The 21,913-nt window shown below is 40.6% G+C and overlaps 1 protein-coding gene across 1 annotated transcript in view; it reads left to right on the top strand.

Annotated features, from left to right (window-relative positions):
- The window catches only part of LOC128659931 (gastrula zinc finger protein XlCGF26.1-like), a 382,794-nt gene extending 363,458 nt beyond the window's left edge, over window positions 1–19,336 (top strand). Inside the window, exon 3 of the mRNA XM_053713520.1 lies at window positions 17,512–19,336. Within this exon, the coding sequence (XP_053569495.1) occupies window positions 17,512–18,995 (1,484 nt within the window). The 3' untranslated portion in view covers window positions 18,996–19,336. The remainder of the gene's footprint in view (window positions 1–17,511) is intronic.
- The last annotated feature ends 2,577 nt before the right edge of the window (window positions 19,337–21,913 follow it).

Raw genomic sequence — 21,913 nt, 5'->3', positions numbered from 1 at the left:
TGAAAGAAATGAATTTATCAGGTAAGTTCTTACATAAATTATGTTTTTTAAGCAGTTGTCAATTTGTCGCAAAAAGCAATATGGCTGCTAGATCACATGACCTATGAGATTTATGTTGCATAGGATTATGCACAGCATAGATCTTTAGCAGTGTGACAAGTTTAATGAGTTTTTGATTTATGCTGTTGTTTTTATAAGCACTTGAAAAAAGTGGCAGAATAATAATAATAAAAAAAATAATAATAATAATAATCCTGACAATAACAATAGGTTGTCCTGCAACTTCGTTGCATGGCCACCTAATAACAATCCTGACAATAACAATAGGTTGTCCTGCAACTTCGTTGCATAGCCACCTAAATATAGCTGCAAGCAGCGATAGAGGTGGCCATGCGCATCGACTTTGCAATGGCATACAAGCAGCTACGTCACAATATAAAGCTTTATATACATTTTTACAATTCTAACATTAGCATTTGGAAAAAAAACACATTTTCTAAATGTTTGCGTTTTTCAAGATGGCTGCCCCACCATATGACCAATAATTTCATCATGATCAGATGTAACTCTAGGTCACAAGATATTGTTTTTCAGCAAATTTCACAGCTTTAACATAAGCGGTTGGAAAGAAAACACATTTTCGAAATTTTCACGTAAACCAAAATGGCTGCCACAGCTTGTGACCAATTCCTTCAGCATGAACAACTGTGACTCTAGGTTTCAATATAAGGCTATACAGCAAGTTTCACAGTTCTATCATAAGCAGTTGCAGAGAAAATAGATTTTCGAAATTTTCGTGTAAAACAAAATGGCTGCCAGATCATATGATATACAGCCTCCATATTGTGCACAATAGTTCTCACCAGAGTAGTCAATAAACATGGCAAAAATAAAGCATTTTTGTAAAACGTTTTTTGTTTTATCATTAATTTAAAAATATCGTTAAGCATTTTTGAACAATTCAAAATGGCTGCCAAACCACATGACATATCAACTTAACTTGAACAAATCTGAATGTTAGTTATAAGATAACTCTATAAACAAAACTTCAAGTCTGTCCCATAAGCGGTTTCGGAGAAGAAGATTTCTTTCATGTAATTAGCAAGAGTCCATGAGCTAGTGACGTATGGTATATACATTCCTACCAGGAGGGGCAAAGTTTCCCAAACCTCAAAATGCCTACAAATACACCCCTCACCACACCCACAAATCAGTTTTTTCAAACTTTGCCTCCTATGGAGGTGGTGAAGTAAGTTTGTGCTAGATTCTACGTTGATATGCGCTCCGCAGCAGGTTGGAGCCCGGTTTTCCTCTCAGCGTGCAGTGAATGTCAGAGGGATGTGAGGAGAGTATTGCCTATTTGAATTCAATGATCTCCTTCTACGGGGTCTATTTCATAGGTTCTCTGTTATCGGTCGTAGAGATTCATCTCTTACCTCCCTTTTCAGATAGACGATATACTCTTATATATATATATATATACCATTACCTCTGCTGATTCTCGTTTCAGTACTGGTTTGGCTTTCTACAACATGTAGATGAGTGTCCTGGGGTAAGTAAGTCTTATTTTCTGTGACACTCTAAGCTATGGTTGGGCACTTTTTTATAAAGTTCTAAATATATGTATTCAAACATTTATTTGCCTTGACTCAGGATGTTCAACATTCCTTATTTCAGACAGTCAGTTTCATATTTGGGATAATGCATTTGATTCAATCATTTTTTTCTTACCTTAAAATTTGACTTTTTCCCTGTGGGCTGTTAGGCTCGCGGGGGCTGAAAATGCTTCATTTTATTGCGTCATTCTTGGCGCGGACTTTTTTGGCGCAAAATTTTTTTCTGTTTCCGGCGTCATACGTGCCGCCGGAAGTTGCGTCATTTTTTACGTTCTTTTGCGCCAAAAGTGTAGGCGTTCTGGATGTGGCGTCATTTTTGGCGCCAAAAGCATTTAGGCACCAAATAATGTGGGCGTCTTATTTGGCGCTAAAAAATATGGGCGTCACTTTTGTCTCCACATTATTTAAGTCTCTTTATTGCTTCTGGTTGCTAGAAGCTTGTTCACTGGCATTTTTTCCCCATTCCTGAAACTGTCATTTAAGGAATTTGATAAATTTTGCTTTATATGTTGTTTTTTCTCTTACATATTGCAAGATGTCTCACGTTGCATCTGAGTCAGAAGATACTTCAGGAAAATCGCTGTCTGGTGCTGGAACTACCAAAGCTAAGTGTATCTGCTGTAAACTTTTGGTAGCTGTTCCTCCAGCTGTTGTTTGTATTGAATGTCATGACAAACTTGTTAATGCAGATAATATTTCCTTTAGTAAAGTTCCATTACCTGTTGCTGTTCCGTCAACATCTAATACTCAGAGTGTTCCTGATAACATAAGAGATTTTGTTTCTAAATCCATTAAGAAGGCTATGTCTGTTATTCCTCCTTCTAGTAAACATAAAAAGTATTTTAAAACTTCTCATTTTTCAGATGAATTTTTAAATGAACATCATCATTCTGATTCTGATAATGGTTCTTCTGGTTCAGAGGATTCTGTCTCAGAGGTTGATGCTGATAAATCTTCATATTTATTTAAAATGGAATTTATTCGTTCTTTACTTAAAGAAGTCCTAATTGCATTAGAAATTGAGGATTCTGGTCCTCTTGATACTAAATCTAAACGTTTAGATAAGGTTTTTAAATCTCCTGTAGTTATTCCAGAAGTTTTTCCTGTTCCTAGTGCTATTTCTGAAGTAATTTCCAGGGAATGGAATAATTTGGGTAATTCATTTACTCCTTCTAAACGTTTTAAGCAATTATATCCTGTGCCATCTGACAGATTAGAGTTTTGGGACAAAATCCCTAAGGTTGATGGGGCTGTCTCTACTCTTGCTAAGCGTACTACTATTCCTACGGCAGATGGTACTTCATTTAAGGATCCTTTAGATAGGAAAATTGAATCCTTTCTAAGAAAAGCTTATTTGTGTTCAGGTAATCTTCTTAGACCTGCTATATCTTTGGCGGATGTTGCTGCAGCTTCAACTTTTTGGTTGGAAGCTTTAGCGCAACAAGTAACAGATCATAATTCTCATAGCATTATTATTCTGCTTCAACATGCTAATAATTTTATTTGTGATGCCATCTTTGATATCATTAGAGTTGATGTCAGGTATATGTCTCTAGCTATTTTAGCTAGAAGAGCTTTATGGCTTAAAACTTGGAATGCTGATATGTCTTCTAAGTCTACTCTGCTTTCCCTTTCTTTCCAGGGTAATAAATTATTTGGTTCTCAGTTGGATTCTATTATCTCAACTGTTACTGGAGGGAAAGGAACTTTTTTACCACAGGATAAAAAGTCTAAAGGTAAATTCAGGTCTAATAATCGTTTTCGTTCCTTTCGTCACAACAAGGAACAAAAGCCTGATCCTTCATCCTCAGGAGCGGTATCAGTTTGGAAACCATCTCCAGTCGGGAATAAATCCAAGCCTTTTAGAAAATCAAAGCCAGCTCCTAAGTCCACATGAAGGTGTGGCCCTCATTCCAGCTCAGCTGGTAGGGGGCAGATTACGTTTTTTCAAAGAAATTTGGATCAATTCAGTTCACAATCTTTGGATTCAGAACATTGTTTCAGAAGGGTACAGAATTGGTTTCAAAATAAGACCTCCTGCAAAGAGATTTTTTCTTTCCCGTGTCCCAGTAAATTCAGCGAAGGCTCAAGCATTTCTGAAATGTGTTTCAGATCTAGAGTTGGCTGGAGTAATTATGCCAGTTCCAGTTCTGGAACAGGGGCTGGGGTTTTATTCAAATCTCTTTATTGTACCAAAGAAGGAGAATTCCTTCAGACCAGTTCTGGATCTAAAAATATTGAATCGTTCTGTAAGGATACCAACATTCAAAATGGTAACTGTAAGGACTATCCTGCCTTTTGTTCAGCAAGGGCATTATATGTCTACAATAGATTTACAGGATGCATATCTGCATATTCCGATTCATCCAGATCACTATCAGTTTCTGAGATTCTCTTTCCTAGACAAGCATTACCAGTTTGTGGCTCTGCCGTTTGGCCTAGCAACAGCTCCAAGAATTTTTTACAAAGGTTCTCGGTGCCCTTCTGTCTGTAATCAGAGAACAGGGTATTGTGGTATTTCCTTATTTGGACGATATCTTGGTACTTGCTCAGTCTTCACATTTAGCAGAATCTCATACGAATCGACTTGTGTTGTTTCTTCAAGATCATGGTTGGAGGATCAATTTACTAAAAAGTTCATTGATTCCTCAGACAAGGGTAACCTTTTTGGGTTTCCAGATAGATTCAGTGTCCATGACTCTATCTTTGACAGACAAGAGACGTCTAAAATTGATATCAGCTTGTCGAAACCTTCAGTCACAATCATTCCCTTCGGTAGCCTTATGCATGGAAATTCTAGGTCTTATGACTGCTGCATCGGACGCGATCCCCTTTGCTCGTTTTCACATGCGACCTCTTCAGCTCTGTATGCTGAACCAATTGTGCAGGGATTACACAAAGATATCTCAATTAATATCTTTAAAACTGATTGTACGACACTCTCTGACGTGGTGGACAGATCACCATCGTTTAGTTCAGGGGGCTTCTTTTGTTCTTCCGACCTGGACTTTAATTTCAACAGATGCAAGTCTTACAGGTTGGGGAGCTGTGTGGGGGTCTCTGACGGCACAAGGGGTTTGGGAATCTCAGGAGGTGAGATTACCGATCAATATTTTGGAACTCCGTGCAATTTTCAGAGCTCTTCAGTCTTGGCCTCTTCTAAAGAGAGAATCGTTCATTTGTTTTCAGACAGACAATGTCACAACTGTGGCATACATCAATCATCAAGGAGGGATTCACAGTCCTCTAGCTATGAAAGAAGTATCTCGAATTCTGGTTTGGGCGGAATGCAGCTCCTGTCTAGTTTCTGCGGTTCATATCCCAGGTATAGACAATTGGGAAGCGGATTATCTCAGTCGCCAAACGTTGCATCCGGGCGAATGGTCTCTTCACCCAGAGGTATTTCTTCAGATTGTTCAAATGTGGGGACTTCCAGAAATAGATCTGATGGCCTCTCATCTAAACAAGAAACTTCCCAGGTATCTGTCCAGATCCAGGGATCCTCAAGCGGAAGCAGTGGATGCATTGTCACTTCCTTGGAAGTATCATCCTGCCTATATCTTTCCGCCTCTAGTTCTTCTTCCAAGAGTGATCTCCAAGATTCTGAAGGAATGCTCGTTTGTTCTGCTGGTAGCTCCAGCATGGCCTCACAGGTTTTGGTATGCGGATCTTGTCCGGATGGTTTCTTGCCAACCGTGGACTCTTCCGTTAAGACCAGACCTTCTGTCGCAAGGTCCTTTTTTCCATCAGGATCTCAAATCCTTAAATTTAAAGGTATGGAGATTGAACGCTTGATTCTTAGTCAAAGAGGTTTCTCTGACTCTGTGATTAATACTATGTTACAGGCTCGTAAATCTGTATCTAGGGAGATATATTATAGAGTCTGGAAGACTTATATTTCTTGGTGTCTTTCTCATTATTTTTCCTGTCATTCTTTTAGAATTCCGAGAATTTTACAGTTTCTTCAGGATGGTTTGGATAAAGGTTTGTCTGCAAGTTCCTTGAAAGGACAAATCTCTGCTCTTTCTGTTCTTTTTCACAGAAAGATTGCTAATCTTCCTGATATTCATTGTTTTGTACAAGCTTTGGTTCGTATAAAACCTGTTATTAGGTCAATTTCTCCTCCTTGGAGTTTGAATTTGGTTCTGGGGGCTCTTCAAGCTCCTCCGTTTGAACCTATGCATTCATTGGACATTAAATTACTTTCTTGGAAAGTTTTGTTCCTTTTGGCCATCTCTTCTGCCAGAAGAGTTTCTGAATTATCTGCTCTTTCTTGTGAGTCTCCTTTTCTGATTTTTTCACCAGGATAAGGCGGTGTTGCGAACTTCTTTTGAATTTTTACCTAAGGTTGTGAATTCCAACAACATTAGTAGAGAAATTGCGGTTCCTTCATTATGTCCTAATCCTAAGAATTCTAAGGAGAAATCATTGCATTCTTTGGATGTAGTTAGAGCTTTGAAATATTATGTTGAAGCTACTAAGACTTTCCGAAAGACTTCTAGTCTATTTGTTATCTTTTCCGGTTCTAGGAAAGGTCAGAAGGCCTCTGCCATTTCTTTGGCATCTTGGTTGAAATCTTTAATTCATCATGCTTATGTCGAGTCGGGTAAAACTCAAAGGATTACAGCTCATTCTACTAGGTCAGTTTCTACTTCCTGGGCGTTTAGGAATGAAGCTTCGGTTGATCAGATTTGCAAAGCAGCAACTTGGTCTTCTTTGCATACTTTTACTAAATTCTACCATTTTTATGTGTTTTCTTCTTCTGAAGCTGTTTTTGGTAGAAAAGTACTTCAGGCAGCTGTTTCAGTTTGAATCTTCTGCTTATATTTTCAGTTTTTTTCATTATAAAATTTAAACTATTTTGGGTGTGGATTATTTTTCAGCGGAATTGGCTGTCTTTATTTTATCCCTCCCTCTCTAGTAACTCTTGCGTGGAAAGATCCACATCTTGGGTAGTCATTATCCCATACGTCACTAGCTCATGGACTCTTGCTAATTACATGAAAGAAAACATAATTTATGTAAGAACTTACCTGATAAATTAATTTCTTTCATATTAGCAAGAGTCCATGAGGCCCAACCTTTTTGTGGTGGTTATGATTTTTTTGTATAAAGCACAATTATTCCAATTCCTTATTTTTTATGCTTTCGCACTTTTTTCTTATCACCCCACTTCTTGGCTATTCGTTAAACTGATTTGTGGGTGTGGTGAGGGGTGTATTTGTAGGCATTTTGAGGTTTGGGAAACTTTGCCCCTCCTGGTAGGAATGTATATCCCATACGTCACTAGCTCATGGACTCTGGCTAATATGAAAGAAATTAATTTATCAGGTAAGTTCTTACATAAATTATGTTTTTTGTAGCCTTTAAAAACAGCGCATACGAAACAAAATAGCCGCCAAACTATGCATTGTATGGATTTCAAATTGAACACACTAATGCTCACTATAGACCTCTACAATTTGCAGAAGTTTTCTGAAAATTTGCAAATGTTTTATTTCACAAAGGCGACTGCGCAGTGCAAATTTTTACTGCAATATTGCCTTTAGGGGTCATGACTATGTGTACTCATGTGTCTGCTACACTGTAATATAGTTAAATAGTGTAAACATAATGCATAAAGTGCAAATTTACGCAATAAACAGCGATTAAAAGGCGAATGGCTCATAGCAGCCATGTTAACTATGGAAAATTCGCAGATTGAACAAACTTGGTAGAGGACCTTGCAAGGAGCACATGTGCAAAATTGCGCTTCATTGCACTTAGCGGTTGCAGAGAAGAAGATGTTTAAAGATTTCTGCACATTTCAAAATGGCAGCTAGATCATGTGACTAAATCACTTTTCTTGAACAAACTTTATTCTAGGTCAGTACAGAAATACACACAGCAAGTTCCACAACTGTAACGTAAGCGGTTCCCGAGAAGAAGATTTTCTAGCGTTTGTCGAAATTTGTCGTCAAAAGCAATATGGCTGCTAGATCACATGACCTATGAGATTTATGTTGCATAGGATTATGCACAGCATAGATCTCTAGCATTGTGCAAAGTTTCATGAGTTTTTGAGTTATGCTCTTTTTTATAAGCACTTGAAAAAGTGGCGGAATAATAATAATAATAAAAAAACAATAGGTTGTCCTGAAACTTTGTTGCATGGCCACCTAATAAAGCAAGCTAAGAAGCATCATAAGATAAATGTTTATTACCCTCTAAAAACATATCACACTGATTATTACTCTGTAATGATTAAGACATCATGTTCTCACCCAACTGGTTAAGCATGAGCGGGCAGGGCTGTATATGCATTTGCTTGTGCAATGTTAAATGAGAATGGTGGATGCCACCTCTCTTGACCAGAATACAGGTATACTGGTTCCCTGGCTGAGAACATTATCCACACGCACTATGTTTAATGGGACCCTATAAATTGTTTTCATCAGAAATCAGTGGTTTAGTTTATTATGATGTAGATATATTTACATTCTTTGTCTTTCATTCTTTTAATTTGGGATTTAAAGGTTTATAATTTTAAAAATTAACACAAAAAAGAAGACAGTGTAAATAAATATGATTTTTGTAAAAGATGGATTCCATTATAGCGAATAAACTTTCTTTATTTTCGTCCATTTCTTTTTATGTAGGCAAACACTTGAATGATTCTTATACATACTTTACATTTACAGGTAAATAAATTTAAATATACAAAACGGAAGACATTTTTGAGTATAAAAAAATGTTTTCTTTTTTAAGATGTACCGAGTTCACGGATTCATCCTAACTTGTGGGATATTGTCCTTCCTGTCAGGAAGTAGCAAAGAGAGCACCACAGCAGAGCTGTCTATATAGCTCCCCCCTTAACTCCACCCCGCAGTCATTCTCTTTGCTGGCTCTAAGCAGGAAGAGTAAAGAGAAGAGGTGTTAAACTGTTAGTTTTATTTTATCTTCAATCAAGTGTTTGTTATTTTTAAATGGTACCGGTGTTGTACTATTTACTCTCAGGCAGGACATAGATGAAGATTTCTGCTTGGAGGTCGTTGATCTTAGCATTTGTAACTAAGGTCCACTACTGTTCCCACATGAGCTAAGGAGTATAGGAAAACTTCAGTGTGAGGAACGGTTTCTTGCTATACAGCAATGAGGTATGTTCAGTCATATTTTCTGCAGAGACTGTGTTAACTCAGAAAGGCTGACAGTGTCCCCATTAGGGGAAGGGTAATCAGTAATCCTAGTGTTATCAGAGGTTATTACTAGCTTGCATAAAGGGTTAATTTTTTTGTGGGCACTCAGTTTGTTATGTGAATTTGGGACAAACGTTTTTGTGTCTGGGAGTAACGTTTTCTGTTTTATGGGACATTTGCTTGAGGGTTCTTTGGGGTTGTTTATAACCCACATGGCTTTCAGGCAGGGTTTGTTAGTTTTGTGTAGGCCCCAGCAACATCGAGTGAGGTGGGCGGGCCTACATTTACAAGCAGCAAGCAACTTCTCCTGAGAGTCTTCTGAGGGACTAATTGAAGCTTTAAACCCCATATTATCGCTTCCTAAGGGCAGGTAGGGCCACAGCAGAGCTGTGGCAAGGTGCTTTAGGGGTTTTTAACCGGTTTTAGACACTTATCAATCCGTTTTTTTTAATTTTAGGAGTCTATTGCTTTTTTACTTATGGTGCAATCCTTCTAAAGCTTAGTGGGTACACTGTTAAAACGTCGGAATTTTTTAAGCAATTTTAACCTGTTTTGCAGTTTGTGTATTCCTTTTTTTCTCTTAAAGGTACAGTACCATTTTTGCAAATTGTGTTTTTTTCATTAAATAAAGTGTTTTCCAAGCTTGCTTGCTTCATTACTAGCCTGTTAAACATGTCTGACACTGAGGAAACTCATTGTTCAATTTGTTTAGAAGCCATTGTGGAACCCCCTCTAAGAATGTGTCCCAATTGTACTGATATGTCTATAAATTGCAAACAGCATATTTTGACTTATAAGAATTTGGCATTAAATGATTCTCAGACAGAAGTAAATCAGGTTTCGCCATCTAGTTCTCCCCAAGTGTCACAACCACTTACGCCCGCACAAGCGACTCCAAGTACTTCTAGTGCGTCTAATTCTTTCACCTTGCAAGATATGGCCTCAGTTATGAATACTACCCTCACAGAGGTTTTATCTAAACTGCCAGGGTTGCAAGGGAAGCGCAGTAGCTCTGGGTTAAGAACAAATGCTGAGCCTTCTGACGCTTTAGTAGCCGTATCCGATATTCCCTCACAATGTTCTGAGGTAGGGATGAGGGATTTGCTGTCTGAGGGAGAGATTTCTGATTCAGGAAAGATGTTCCCTCAGACAGATTCAGATATGACTGCATTTAAATTTTAGCTAGAGCACCTCCGTTTATTGCTCAGGGTGGTTTTAGCTACTCTGGATGATTGTGACCCTATTGTCGTTCCAGAGAAATTGTGTAAAATGGACAAATATTTAGAGGTTCCTGTTTACACTGATGTTTTTCCGGTCCCTAAGAGGATTTTGGACATTGTTACTAAGGAGTGGGATAGACCAGGTATTCCGTTCGCTCCCCCTCCTGTTTTTAAGAAAATGTTCCCCATTTCTGACACCATAAAGGACTCATGGCAGACGGTCCCTCTGGCTAAGCGTACAACTATACCTATTGAAGACAGTTGTGCTTTCATTGATCCTATGGATAAACAGTTAGATCGTCTCCTAAAGAAATTTTTTGTTCATCAGAGTTTTCTTCTTCAACTTATAGCGTGCATTGTTCCGGTAACCACTGCAGCTGCTTTTTGGTTTGAGGCTCTAGAAGAGGCTCTTCAGATGGAGACCCCACTAGACAGAATTAAGGCCCTTAAGTTGGCTAATTCTTTTATTACAGACGCCGATTTTCATCTTGCTAAGTTAGCGGCAAAGAATTCAGGTTTTGCCATTTTAGCGCGAAGAGCGTTATGGCTTAAGTCCTGGTCAGCTGATGTGTCATCTAAATCTAAGCTTTTGACCACTGAAAGAGATCATTTCAGACATCACTGGAGGGAAGGGTCATGCCCTCCCTCAAGATAAGTCAAATAAGACAAGGACCAAACAAAATAATTTTCATCCTTTCGAATTTTCAAGGGTGGTCCCGCTTCCTCTTCCCCTGCTGCAAAGCAAGAGGGGAACTTTGCTCAATCCAAGCCAACCTTGAGACCTAACCAGGCTTGGAACAAGGGTAAACAGGCCAAAAAGCCTGCTGCTGCCACTAAGACAGCATGAAGGGGTAGCCCCCGATCCGGGACAGGATCAAGTAGGGGGCAGACTTTCTCTCTTTGCTCAGGCCTGGGCAAGAGACGTTCAGGACTCCTGGGCCGTAGAAATTGTAACCCAGGGGTATCTCCTAGATTTCAAGGATTCTCCTCCAAGGGGGAGGTTCCATCTTTCTCAATTGTCTGTAAACCAGACAAAAAGAGAGGCGTTCTTACGCTGTGTAGAAGACCTTTTTACCATGGGAGTGATCTGCCCAGTTCCGAAAACAGAACAGGGGCAAGGTTTCTACACCAATCTGTTTGTGGTTCCCAAAAAAGAGGGAACCTTCAGACCAATTCTAGATCTCAAGATCCTAAACCAATTCCTAAGAGTTCCATCCTTCAAGATGGAGACCATTCGGACTATTTTACAAATGATCCAGGAGGGTCAATATATGACTTCCGTGGATCTAAAGGATGCGTATCTACACATTCCTATCCACAAGGATCATCACCAGTTCCTTAGGTTTACCTTTCTGGACAGGCATTACCAGTTTGTGGCTCTTCCCTTCGGGTTGGCCACGGCGCCAAGAATCTTCACAAAGGTGCTAGGGTCCCTTCTGGTGGTCCTAAGGCCGAGGGGCATAGCAGTGGCGCCTTATCTAGATGACATCTTAATTCAAGCGTTGACTTTCCAACTTGCCAAGTCTCACACGGACTTAGTGTTGGCCTTTCTAAGATCTCATAGGTGGAAGGTGAATGTGAAAAAGAGTTCTCTTATTCCTCTCACAAGAGTTCCATTCCTGGGAACTCTGATAGATTCGGTGGACATGAAAATATTTCTGACGGAGGTCAGCAAATCAAAGATTTTAACCACCTGCCGAGCTCTTCATTCCATTCCTCGGCCGTCAGTGGCTCAGTGTATGGAGGTTATCGGACTTATGGTAGCGGCAATGGACATAGTTCCGTTTGCTCGCTTGCATCTCAGACCACTGCAACTATGCATGCTCAAACAGTGGAATGGGTATTATGCAGATTTATCTCCTCAGATAAATCTGGATCAAGAGACCAGAGACTCTCTTCTTTGGTGGTTGTCACAGGATCACCTGTCCAGGGGAATGTGTTTCCGCAGGCCAGCGTGGGTTATTGTGACGACGGACACCAGCCTACTGGGCTGGGGTGCAGTCTGGAATTCCCTGAAAGCACAGGGTTTGTGGACTCAGGAGGAGGCCCTCCTATCGATAAATATTCTGGAATTAAGAGCGATATTCAATGCTCTTCAGGCGTGGCCTCAGCTCGGCCGGATTCATCAGGTTTCAGTTGGACAACATCACGACTGTAGCTTATATCAATCATCAGGGGGGAACAAGGAGTTCCTTGGCAATGATAGAAGTTTCCAGGATAATCCGATGGGCAGAGACTCACTCTTGCCATCTATCAGCGATCTATATCCCAGGGGTGGAGAACTGGGAGGCAGATTTTCTAAGTCGTCAGACTTTTCATCCGGGGGAGTGGGAGCTCCATCCGGAGGTGTTTGCTCAACTGGTTCAGCTATGGGGCACACCAGAATTGGATCTGATGGCGTCTTGTCAGAACGCCAAACTTCTTCGTTACGGATCCAGGTTAAGGGATCCTCAGGCAGTACTGATAGATGTTCTAGCAGTACCCTGGTCGTTCAACCTGGCTTATGTGTTTCCACCATTCCCTCTCCTTCCGCGTCTGATAGCCAGAATCAAACAGGAGAGAGCTTCTGTGATTTTGATGACGCCTGCGTGGCCACGCAGGACTTGGTATGCAGACCTGGTGGACATATCATCTGCCACCATGGACTCTGCCACTGAGACGGGACCTTTTGATTCAAGGTCCATTCAAGCATCCAAATCTACTTTCTCTGCAACTGACTGCTTGGAGATTGAACGCTTGATTTTATGAAAGCGGGGTTTCTCTGAGTCGGTCATAGATACCTTGATTCAGGCTCGAAAGCCTGTCACCAGGAAGATCTATCATAAGATATGGCGTAAATATCTTTTTTGGTGTGAATCCAAAGGCTACTCATGGAGTAAGATCAGGATTCCTAGGATTTTGTCTTTCTCCAAGAAGGATTGGAGAAAGGATTGTCCGCTAGTTCCTTAAAGGGACAGATATCTGCTTTGTCTATTCTGTTGCACAAGCGTCTGGCAGATGTCCCAGACGTTTAGGCTTTAGTTAGAATTAAGCCTGTGTTTAAACCTGTTGCTCCGCCATGGAGTCTCAATTTAGTTCTTAAAGTTCTTCAGGGGGTTCCGTTTGAACCCATGCATTCCATAGATATTAAGCTTCTATCTTGGAAAGTTCTGTTTCTAGTTGCTATCTCTTCAGCTCGAAGAGTTTCTGAACTATCTGCATTACAATGTGACTCGCCTTATCTTGTTTTCCATGCTGATAAGGTGGTTTCGCGTACCAAACCTGGGTTCCTCCCTAAGGTTGTTTCTAACAGGAATATCAATCAGGAAATTGTTGTTCCTTCTCTGTGTCCTAATCCTTCTTCTAAGAAGAACCGTCTGTTGCACAACTTGGACGTGGTTCGTGCCTTGAAGTTTTATTTGCAGGCAACCAAAGATTTTGCCAATCATCTTCTTTGTTTGTTGTCTATGCTGGAAAGCGTAGAGATCACAAGGCTACGTCTACCTCTCTTTCCTTTTGGCTGAAAAGCATCATCCGTTTGGCTTATGAGACTGCTGGACAGCAGCTTCCTGAAAGAATTACAGCTCACTCCACTAGAGCAGTGGCTTCCACATGGGCTTTTAAAAATGATGCTTCTGTTGAACAGATTTGTAAGGCTGCGACTTGGTCTTTGCTTCATACCTTTTCCAAATTTGATACTTTTGCTTCTTCGGAGGCTATTTTTGGGAGAAAGGTTTTGCAAGCAGTGGTGCCTTCCATTTAGGTTCCTGTCTTGTCCCTCCCTTCATCCGTGCCCTAAAGCTTTGGTATTGGTATCCCACAAGTTAGGATGAATCCGTGGACTCGGTACATCTTGCAAAAGAAAACAGAATTTATGCTTACCTGATAAATTTCTTTCTTTTGCGATATACCGAGTCCACAGCCCGCCCTGTCTATTCAAGACAGTATTTTTTATGTAAACTTCAGTCACCTCTGCACCTTATAGTTTCTCCTTTTCTTCCTTGGCCTTCGATCGAATGACTGGGGGGTGGAGTTAAGGGGGGAGCTATATAGACAGCTCTGCTGTGGTGCTCTCTTTGCTACTTCCTGTCAGGAAGGACAATATCCCACAAGTTAGGATGAATCAGTGGACTCGGTACATCGCAAAAGAAAGAATTTATCAGGTAAGCATAAATTCTGTTTTCTTCTTAAAAGGGAAGAGTCCACAGCTGCATTCATTACTTTTTGGGAATACAGAACCTGGCCACCAGAAGGAGGCAAAGACACCCCAGCCAAAGGCTTAAATACCTCCCCCACTTCCCTCACCCCCCAGTCATTCCTTGCCTTTGGTCACAGGAGGTTGGCAGAGAAGTGTCAGGCTATGCAAGTAGGTGTCTCTATGGCCTTTACTCCTTTTCCGGAGGGTGGCTCGTTTCCTCCAGAGGTTACGACACGGTTCCGCATGGCCATTTCTATGGCGCTGAATCATTTATATCTCCCAAGTGAAATATTTCTGAGATACTATCCATGTTCCTTTAATCAGGACCCGTCGAGCGTTGGATCGTCCGATTCAGTTCGGCCTTCTGGGGAAGCGTTGGCCCCTGAGGCGATCAGGCGAGGGATGATTTTGCCTTCAGTTATAGCCTGGCTCGCCTTCGTGTTCTTTTAAGACATGTTTTGGCAATGTTGGAGGATCCCAGTCCTAGCGGGCCGAGGGATCAGTGGCCTTGAAACTGGATGGCAAAATGTATATGATGTTTGGGGATGAAGCCAATCTCCTTAATGTTGCCATGCTGCCTTATTTTGATCCGGATGGATGTGTTTAATTTATTTTAGCTCATGTTTATTAGATTTTCGTTTTTATGAACGTTCTTCTCTGGAACCGATACTTGCGATTTGGGTCACGTGGGCACTTCCTCGGAAGTTATGCACTTGTTACATAATAGAGTTATGTTTTTTTTCTAGTCCTTCGGGATGATATTTCTTGGACCTTGGGCAGTTCTAGAGTGTCCTTATGCCAGACAGGTACTGGTCAGATACTTTTGCGGCTGTTACCAGGGTTCATGTCACCCTCGTGGTGCTGATTAATCCTGCTGGATTCTTAATGTCTCTTGGTCAATTCTAATGGACTCCGAGCTTGGATCCTACCGAAGTATGAGGCCTGTTGTTTAAATACAACCCCTCCATACGGAGGGTTATGAGTGCCAATCTAGGTTGGTCGTTTGGGCTTCTTGCCTGGGATACGGATATGTTTTTGCAGACATCATCCTGGTTCCTCGGGTCCCCGGGGAATTAGAACAGTTATCCCATTCTTGGAGTTGGGAGATGTGTGTGACCTATGTGGTCTGGTGTGCTGAGTGATTAATGATTCACATTTTCACTCAAGGTTCTTCCGGATGCTGACTCTTAGCCTATTGGAGTTCCTTCCTTCCAGCCTCGGGTGGGTCATATGGTCTGGATGCACGGGCATGTTTTTCTCTGTTCAGCATTGTGCTACACTGAGAGTTGATGTGCAGGGTCCCCTGCCTTCTGTGGGGAGCTGCAATGCTCCAGCTTTTCTATCTATCTATTGGGTTCTTGTAAAGCACGACTATTCACCCTTAAGGCTTTTGCCTGCTTAAAGAAGATTTGGAAGATAGATCCTTCTAGGATCTCTGACTGTTGTCTCTTCCATTACCCTTGGTCTGACCATGGTCTTGATGTTCAGTGTTTTTTCATCCTCGTTGCAACTCTAGCCTTGGGGCTTGTCAGTAAGAGATGGGGTCGGTTAAGGAGGGCCTCCCTTCTGGCGTCAGATATTTGGCCATTTTTCCTCGATGCTCCGTTAGGGTTTTTGTGGGCGTTGTCTTAAATTGGATTCTCTGGGACCGGTGGGGTAGCTCAGTTGATGATGCCCTGACTACTAAAGGGCCTGTTTAAAGGATCCAGGGGATCTCAGGTTTGAATTCTGGCAGGGCCTACTCCACCCTTCATTCTTCAGAGATTGATGAAAGGAGCGCCATTACAGTCTCTATCTATGGCGAGCAGGGTACAGGGTTTGCATTCGCCTTCAGATGTTGGTTGCTACCCTGCCTGTGTGTGTAGCACGTATTAACGCTTGCAATCCAGGTGTCGTGTGGGCTGAATCTTAAACCGTTAAGGAAGTCTTTGTGACTCTTGGGTTTGAGGCTTTTGCTAGATCACCAAGTCTATGGACTTTAAAGTGCATTCCTCCTGTAGGAGGTAGCTTAGGGTTCCTCTGGAAGTTGGACTTCGATTGTTTCCTTTTTCGAGGGCCCTGACCTAGGTACGTGTCTCTCCTTGGATGGTGGTCCCGCGGGCCTCTCCCTGTAGAGGTTGGGACTCTGTAAGAGATGCCTATTTTTTTGTAACTTAGGCTTAGATCCTGTTTACGGTTCCCTTTTGGAGAGTTTACGCTGTTCCTGTAGACTCCAGGTGTCTCACCTGGGTCTGCAATATGGCCAAGGGGTCTCGCCTCTATGGTACGGTGGTTTTCCATTGTTCCTTCCCTTTTAGAGTGGGAGTAGGGTTCTCTGGGTTTGGAGTTACCTTAGTAGTTGGAGAGACCTGTGGGTCCTTGGCATCTTGACTTGTAAGGGTTTTTCCCTTATTGCGTTCCAAAATCCTGGAAGGGGAGTTGGGGTGTAGTGTCTGGTCCCTTAATTCCTGCAGCAGGAGACTGAGGGTTTGATCCCTAGGACTGATCCTTTGGATCTTTCGTGAAGATCTGTTCTCCCTGTTGGGGGCAGATAGCGGTCCTTGTCTTGGCCGGTACCTTCATGGGAGTCATGATCCACAGGGCTGACTCCTCGGAGGTTGTTTGGGCTTGACGGACTCTGGGACTGAGTGGTCTCGTTCAGTTTTGCTGGCGGTATAACTGATGTTCAGTTAATTGGGCTTCGGGTTTTAACCCGTGTCGTCTTTATTTTTTAGGGTGTCGTATCAGACTGTGGTGCCTTTCGAAGTGGCCGCCTTTTGTACCCACCCGCTGTTGCATTCAGTGTCCTCTAGCTTGGGTATTCTTTTCCCAAAAGTAATGAATGCAGCTGTGAACTCTTCCCTTTTAAGAAGAAAAATATAAATTATGCTTACCTGATAATTTCATTTTCTTCTGAAGGGAAGAGTCCACAGCTCCCGCCCGTGTTTTTTTTTTATCTATGGGGCGGCTGTAATTTTTTGTTCTTCTGGCACCTTTTTTTTTCTTTTCTTTTTTTCTTCTTTTTTTCACCCTGATATTTCTCCTACTGTTCCTTGTTCCCTTGGCAGAATGACTGGGGGATGAGGAAAGTGGGGGAGGTATTTAAGCCTTTGGCTGGGGTGTGTCTGCCTCCTCCTGGTGGCCAGGTTCTGTATTTCCCAAAGTAATGAATGCTGCTGTGGACTCTTCCCTTCAGAAGAAAATGAAATTATCAGGTAATAATAATTTGTTTTGTTTTTTATTGACATGGATTATATTATAAAGGAATAAACATTCTTATTTCTCTTCCATTTCTTTTTGTGTAGACAAACATGTAAATAGTTCCTATGTATCCTTTTTTACAGGAAGCATCAGAATGATACCGCAAACTGCAAAAGTCATAAACATCAACGACTATTCACAAACATTGGGGAAATCACAGCAGATAGTTAAAGAAGATGGCGAATGGGAGGGAACTGGGCAGCAATCATTATGTACAGAGAGTAATTTAGTCATCAAACAAGAGGACAACATTTATCCCTTATCTAGTGAAATGAATATCCCAGAGGATAAACCACACACATTTACTGGGTTTTCAAACCATATTAAAGAAGAGAAAAGTCTTCAGTCGATACAAATTATTCATACAGATAAGAAACCATTCAAATGTACAGAATGTGAGAAAATCTTCACATGTAACTCGCATCTCCTTGAACACTACACAGTTCACACAGTTGTGAAACCTCACAAGTGTACAAAATGTGGGAGATGTTTCACATCTAAAGGAAGCCTTAAGTATCACAAAAAGACCCACACAGGGGTGAAACGTTTCACATGTGATGAGTGTGGGAGATGTTTCACATCAAAGGGAAGTCTCATATCTCATAAAAAGACCCACACAGGGGAGACCCCTTTCAAATGTACAGAGTGTGGAAAAAGTTTTAAAGAAAAGAGTAAGCTGAAAACTCATGAACGGATTCACACAGGGGAAAAACCTTTCACATGTACAGAGTGTGGAAAATGTTTTACAAAAAAGAGTTATCTGAAAACTCATGAAAGGATTCACACAGGAGAAAAGCCTTTCACTTGTACAGAGTGTGGAAAAAGTTTTACAAACAAGAAGGATCTAAAAAATCATGAAAGGAGTCACACAGGAGAAAAACCTTTCACATGTACAGAGTGTGGAAAAAGATATACAGAAAAAAGTAATCTGAGGAAACATGTAAAGAGTCACACAGGGGAAACCCCTTTCTCATGTACAGAGTGTGGAAAATGTTTTACACGAATAAGTATTTTGAAAATTCATGAAAGGATTCACACAGGAGAAAAGCCTTTCACTTGTACAGAGTGCGGACAAAGTTTTATAGAAAAGAGGAATCTGAAAACTCATGAAATGATTCACACAGGGGAAAAGCCTTTCACATGTACAGAGTGTGGACAAAGTTTTACAGAAAAGCGTCGTCTGAAAAGTCACGAAATGATTCACACAGGGGAAAAGCCTTTCACATGTACAGAGTGTGGAAAAAGTTTTGCAGATAAGCGTTGTCTGAAAAGTCATGAAAAGAGTCACACAGGAGAAAAGCCTTTCACATGTACAGAGTGTGGAAAAAGTTTTATAGAAAAGAGTAATCTGAAAACACATGAAAGGATTCACACAGGGGAAAAACCTTTCACATGTACAGAGTGTGGAAAAAGTTTTACACGAATAAGCTATCTGAAAACACATGAAATGATTCACACAGGAGAAAAGCCTTTCACATGTACAGAGTGTGGAAAATATTTTACACGAATTGATCATCTTAAAACTCATGAAAGGATTCACAAGGGAAGAAACCTTTCACATGTTTAGAAAGTGTAAAAAGATATCACAAAACACTAATACTTACAAAATAAACTTTATGTGCACAGTGGACAAACTCTCTAAATAGAAGACTCAAAAAATGTTCCTATTGCAAAAAAATTATTTTCTAAATCCCAGTTACAAAATCTCCATATTGGAAGTGCTCTCTTGCTGTCCTTTGTGCTCTATATATGTGCACCTCTGTCCTCATACTGACCAGTTTACACAGCCATTCACCTCCAAAGCACCCCCTGTGTTGTTTATTAATATGCCAGTGTTAGGAGTTGTACATTTGTTTTACATAGGTGAGGAAATAATTACATTTACAGAATAAAGAGTCTTTATATGAATAGAGTGTTAGAAAATTATATAAACAAGAACATCCGTCTCAAATGATTGACATCTGGGAGAAATTTTTAATGTGCACATCATGTGGATAAACCTTTTCTTATAGCAATAGATGCTTAGCATTGTACATGTTATATACCAGAGGAATTACTGAGGGGAAACTGATTTTATTTAATGACACACAATGGGCTAGATTACAAGTGGAGCACTAATTTATCATGCAACCGCAAATGGGCAAATTTGCCTGTTTGCGAGTGTGCAATAAATAATCAGTCATTACAAGTAGCTGATTATTGCTACAGCGAGCTTGTGGTAGCAATCAATGCTTCAGATCAGATCTCTGGTTCATTTTATAAATGTCCCTAAATTTACGTGTTCATTTTCTTTAATAAAAAAAAGTATTTAAAAAAAAACAAACAAAAACCCTGCACTTAGCAGTTTTTGGGGGCTAAAGTCGGCGGCTGTGAGGTGTTAGAAAAAAATGTCACAATGCTTCTGTACAATGCAAATGTGAGGTCACGTTTGCATTGCATGTATGTATGTGTGTGAGAGAGAGTGTGTTTGTGTGTGTGTATTACTGTGTTAGTGTGTGTGCCTGTGTTTGTAGAATGAATGTATTCATGTGTAAGAGAGTGTGTGTGTGTGTGTAGAATGAATGTATTCATGTGTAAGAGAGAGTGTGTGTAAGAGAGAGTATGTGTCTGTGTGTGAGAGAGAGTGTGTGTAAGAGAGAGTATGTATGTGTGAGAGTTAGTCTGTGTGTATAAGTGTCTGTGTGTGAGGGTCTGTCTTTATGTTTGTCAGTGTCGTTTTGTGTGTGTGATTCTTTGTGTGAAAGAGCGAGTGTATTTGTGTTTCTGTGTGAGAGAGTATGTAGTATGTGTGTGTATAAATATGCGAGAGTGAAAAAAACTTTTCAGTCTAATTGCAGAAAAGGGTGCAAAATAATGAAAGTTTATTGTAAAGGTGTTTTACTAGACTTTATATAAAATGTTGTATTGTAATCTCAAAGTGTTTATATTCCTTAAAAATGTGGGCTGGTGGAATGTGCCAGCCAGGGGATGTTTTCCAGGGGTTAAAGGAAATCTTTTAAACTGCTTTTTCTGCAATGATTTTAAAACTGCTAATTTTTTTAAATGTTTTTTTTTTTTAGCACATTTATTGCCTCTTACGGTGACCATGTAGGGTGGTAGAACTGAAGGTCTGTACACGCTGGATTAACAACTAAATAAAAAACATCTGATATTTCTTCTAAACTAAATAAGCTACAGTTAGAGCGATCACACGTTACCTATTATTTCTCATGCTGCATGGAGTGTGTGCAGCCCTCACGTACACCTCAAGCCATGTTGCTGTACTATTTAATTGACTGATATCCCGTATTAACACCTTGACTGCTACAATCACTGGATACCAATGAGACACAACGAGGAGCCCCACATGTATTCTAACCTAATAAACAGTAACTAATATAACATATAAATGTACATACAAAGTACTCACTGCATCCCACACCAGCGCTGCCACCCCGAGGTTGGCGCCATAGTGCTGGGTAATACTAGAAATTTTGGGGCCCCTTACTAAAGCAGTGTCCAGGCCTCTTCCCCCCCCCCCCATATTAATTCTTTGGCCAAAAAAATATCAAGCCTGCCACCATGTCAAGGTAGAATCTAGCAAATGGAAAATAAAAGACTTTATAATATTTTTGTAATTTACATATAGTAAACAAGAGTCCTTTAGTTTAATCTTAATACACTGAAAGGGACATGAAACCCAATTTTATTCTTTCACAATTCAGATAGAGTTTACAATTTTAAACAACTTTGAAATTTACTTATATTGTCAAATTTGCTTTGTTCTCTTGGTATCCTTTATTGTTATTTGTAGAGCGCCAGCATATTCTTCAGTTCTAAAGAGACAAATGGGAAGGAGGCCCTACCAAGAGTTGCACTGTTGCAATTCAGCTCTCAGAAGGTGATCTATAAAGCAGCTGGGCTCGTATGCTTACGTGCTTGTTCATGAGAAGCAATGCACTACTGGGAGATAGCGGCTGATTGGTGGCTGCATATATATGCTTCTTGTCATTGTCTCATCTGATGTGTTTATCTAGCTCCCAGTAGAGCAATGCTGCCCCTTCAAGAAAAGATACCAAGAAAATGAAGCAAAAACTGTTTGCTCTATCTGAATCATGAGAAAAGCAACATTGGGTTTCATGTCCCTTAAAGTTACTGATTAATAATACTGCAAGTATGCAAATGCAATCAAAGGTCCACAATGTATGCAGACGTTTAATAACTCACAATGTATGCACACGTTTAATAACTCATAATGTATGCACACGTTTAATAACTCATAATGTATGCACACGTTTAATAACTCACAATTGCCTAGATTACGAGTTTTTGTCGGTAATGGTGTGCGGCGCTAACGAGCCTTTTCTCTTGTTAAGTGTAGTCAGTCCACGGGTCATCCATTACTTATGGGATTATATCACTTCCCCAACAGGAAGTTGCAAGAGGATCACCCAAGCAGAGCTGCTATATAGCTCCTCCCCTCACATGTCATATCCAGTCATTCTC

Source organism: Bombina bombina, chromosome 5 (genome assembly GCF_027579735.1).
Source record: "Bombina bombina isolate aBomBom1 chromosome 5, aBomBom1.pri, whole genome shotgun sequence".
NCBI classification, from domain to species: domain Eukaryota; kingdom Metazoa; phylum Chordata; class Amphibia; order Anura; family Bombinatoridae; genus Bombina; species Bombina bombina.
This window is presented reverse-complemented; position numbering and strand designations above follow the sequence as displayed.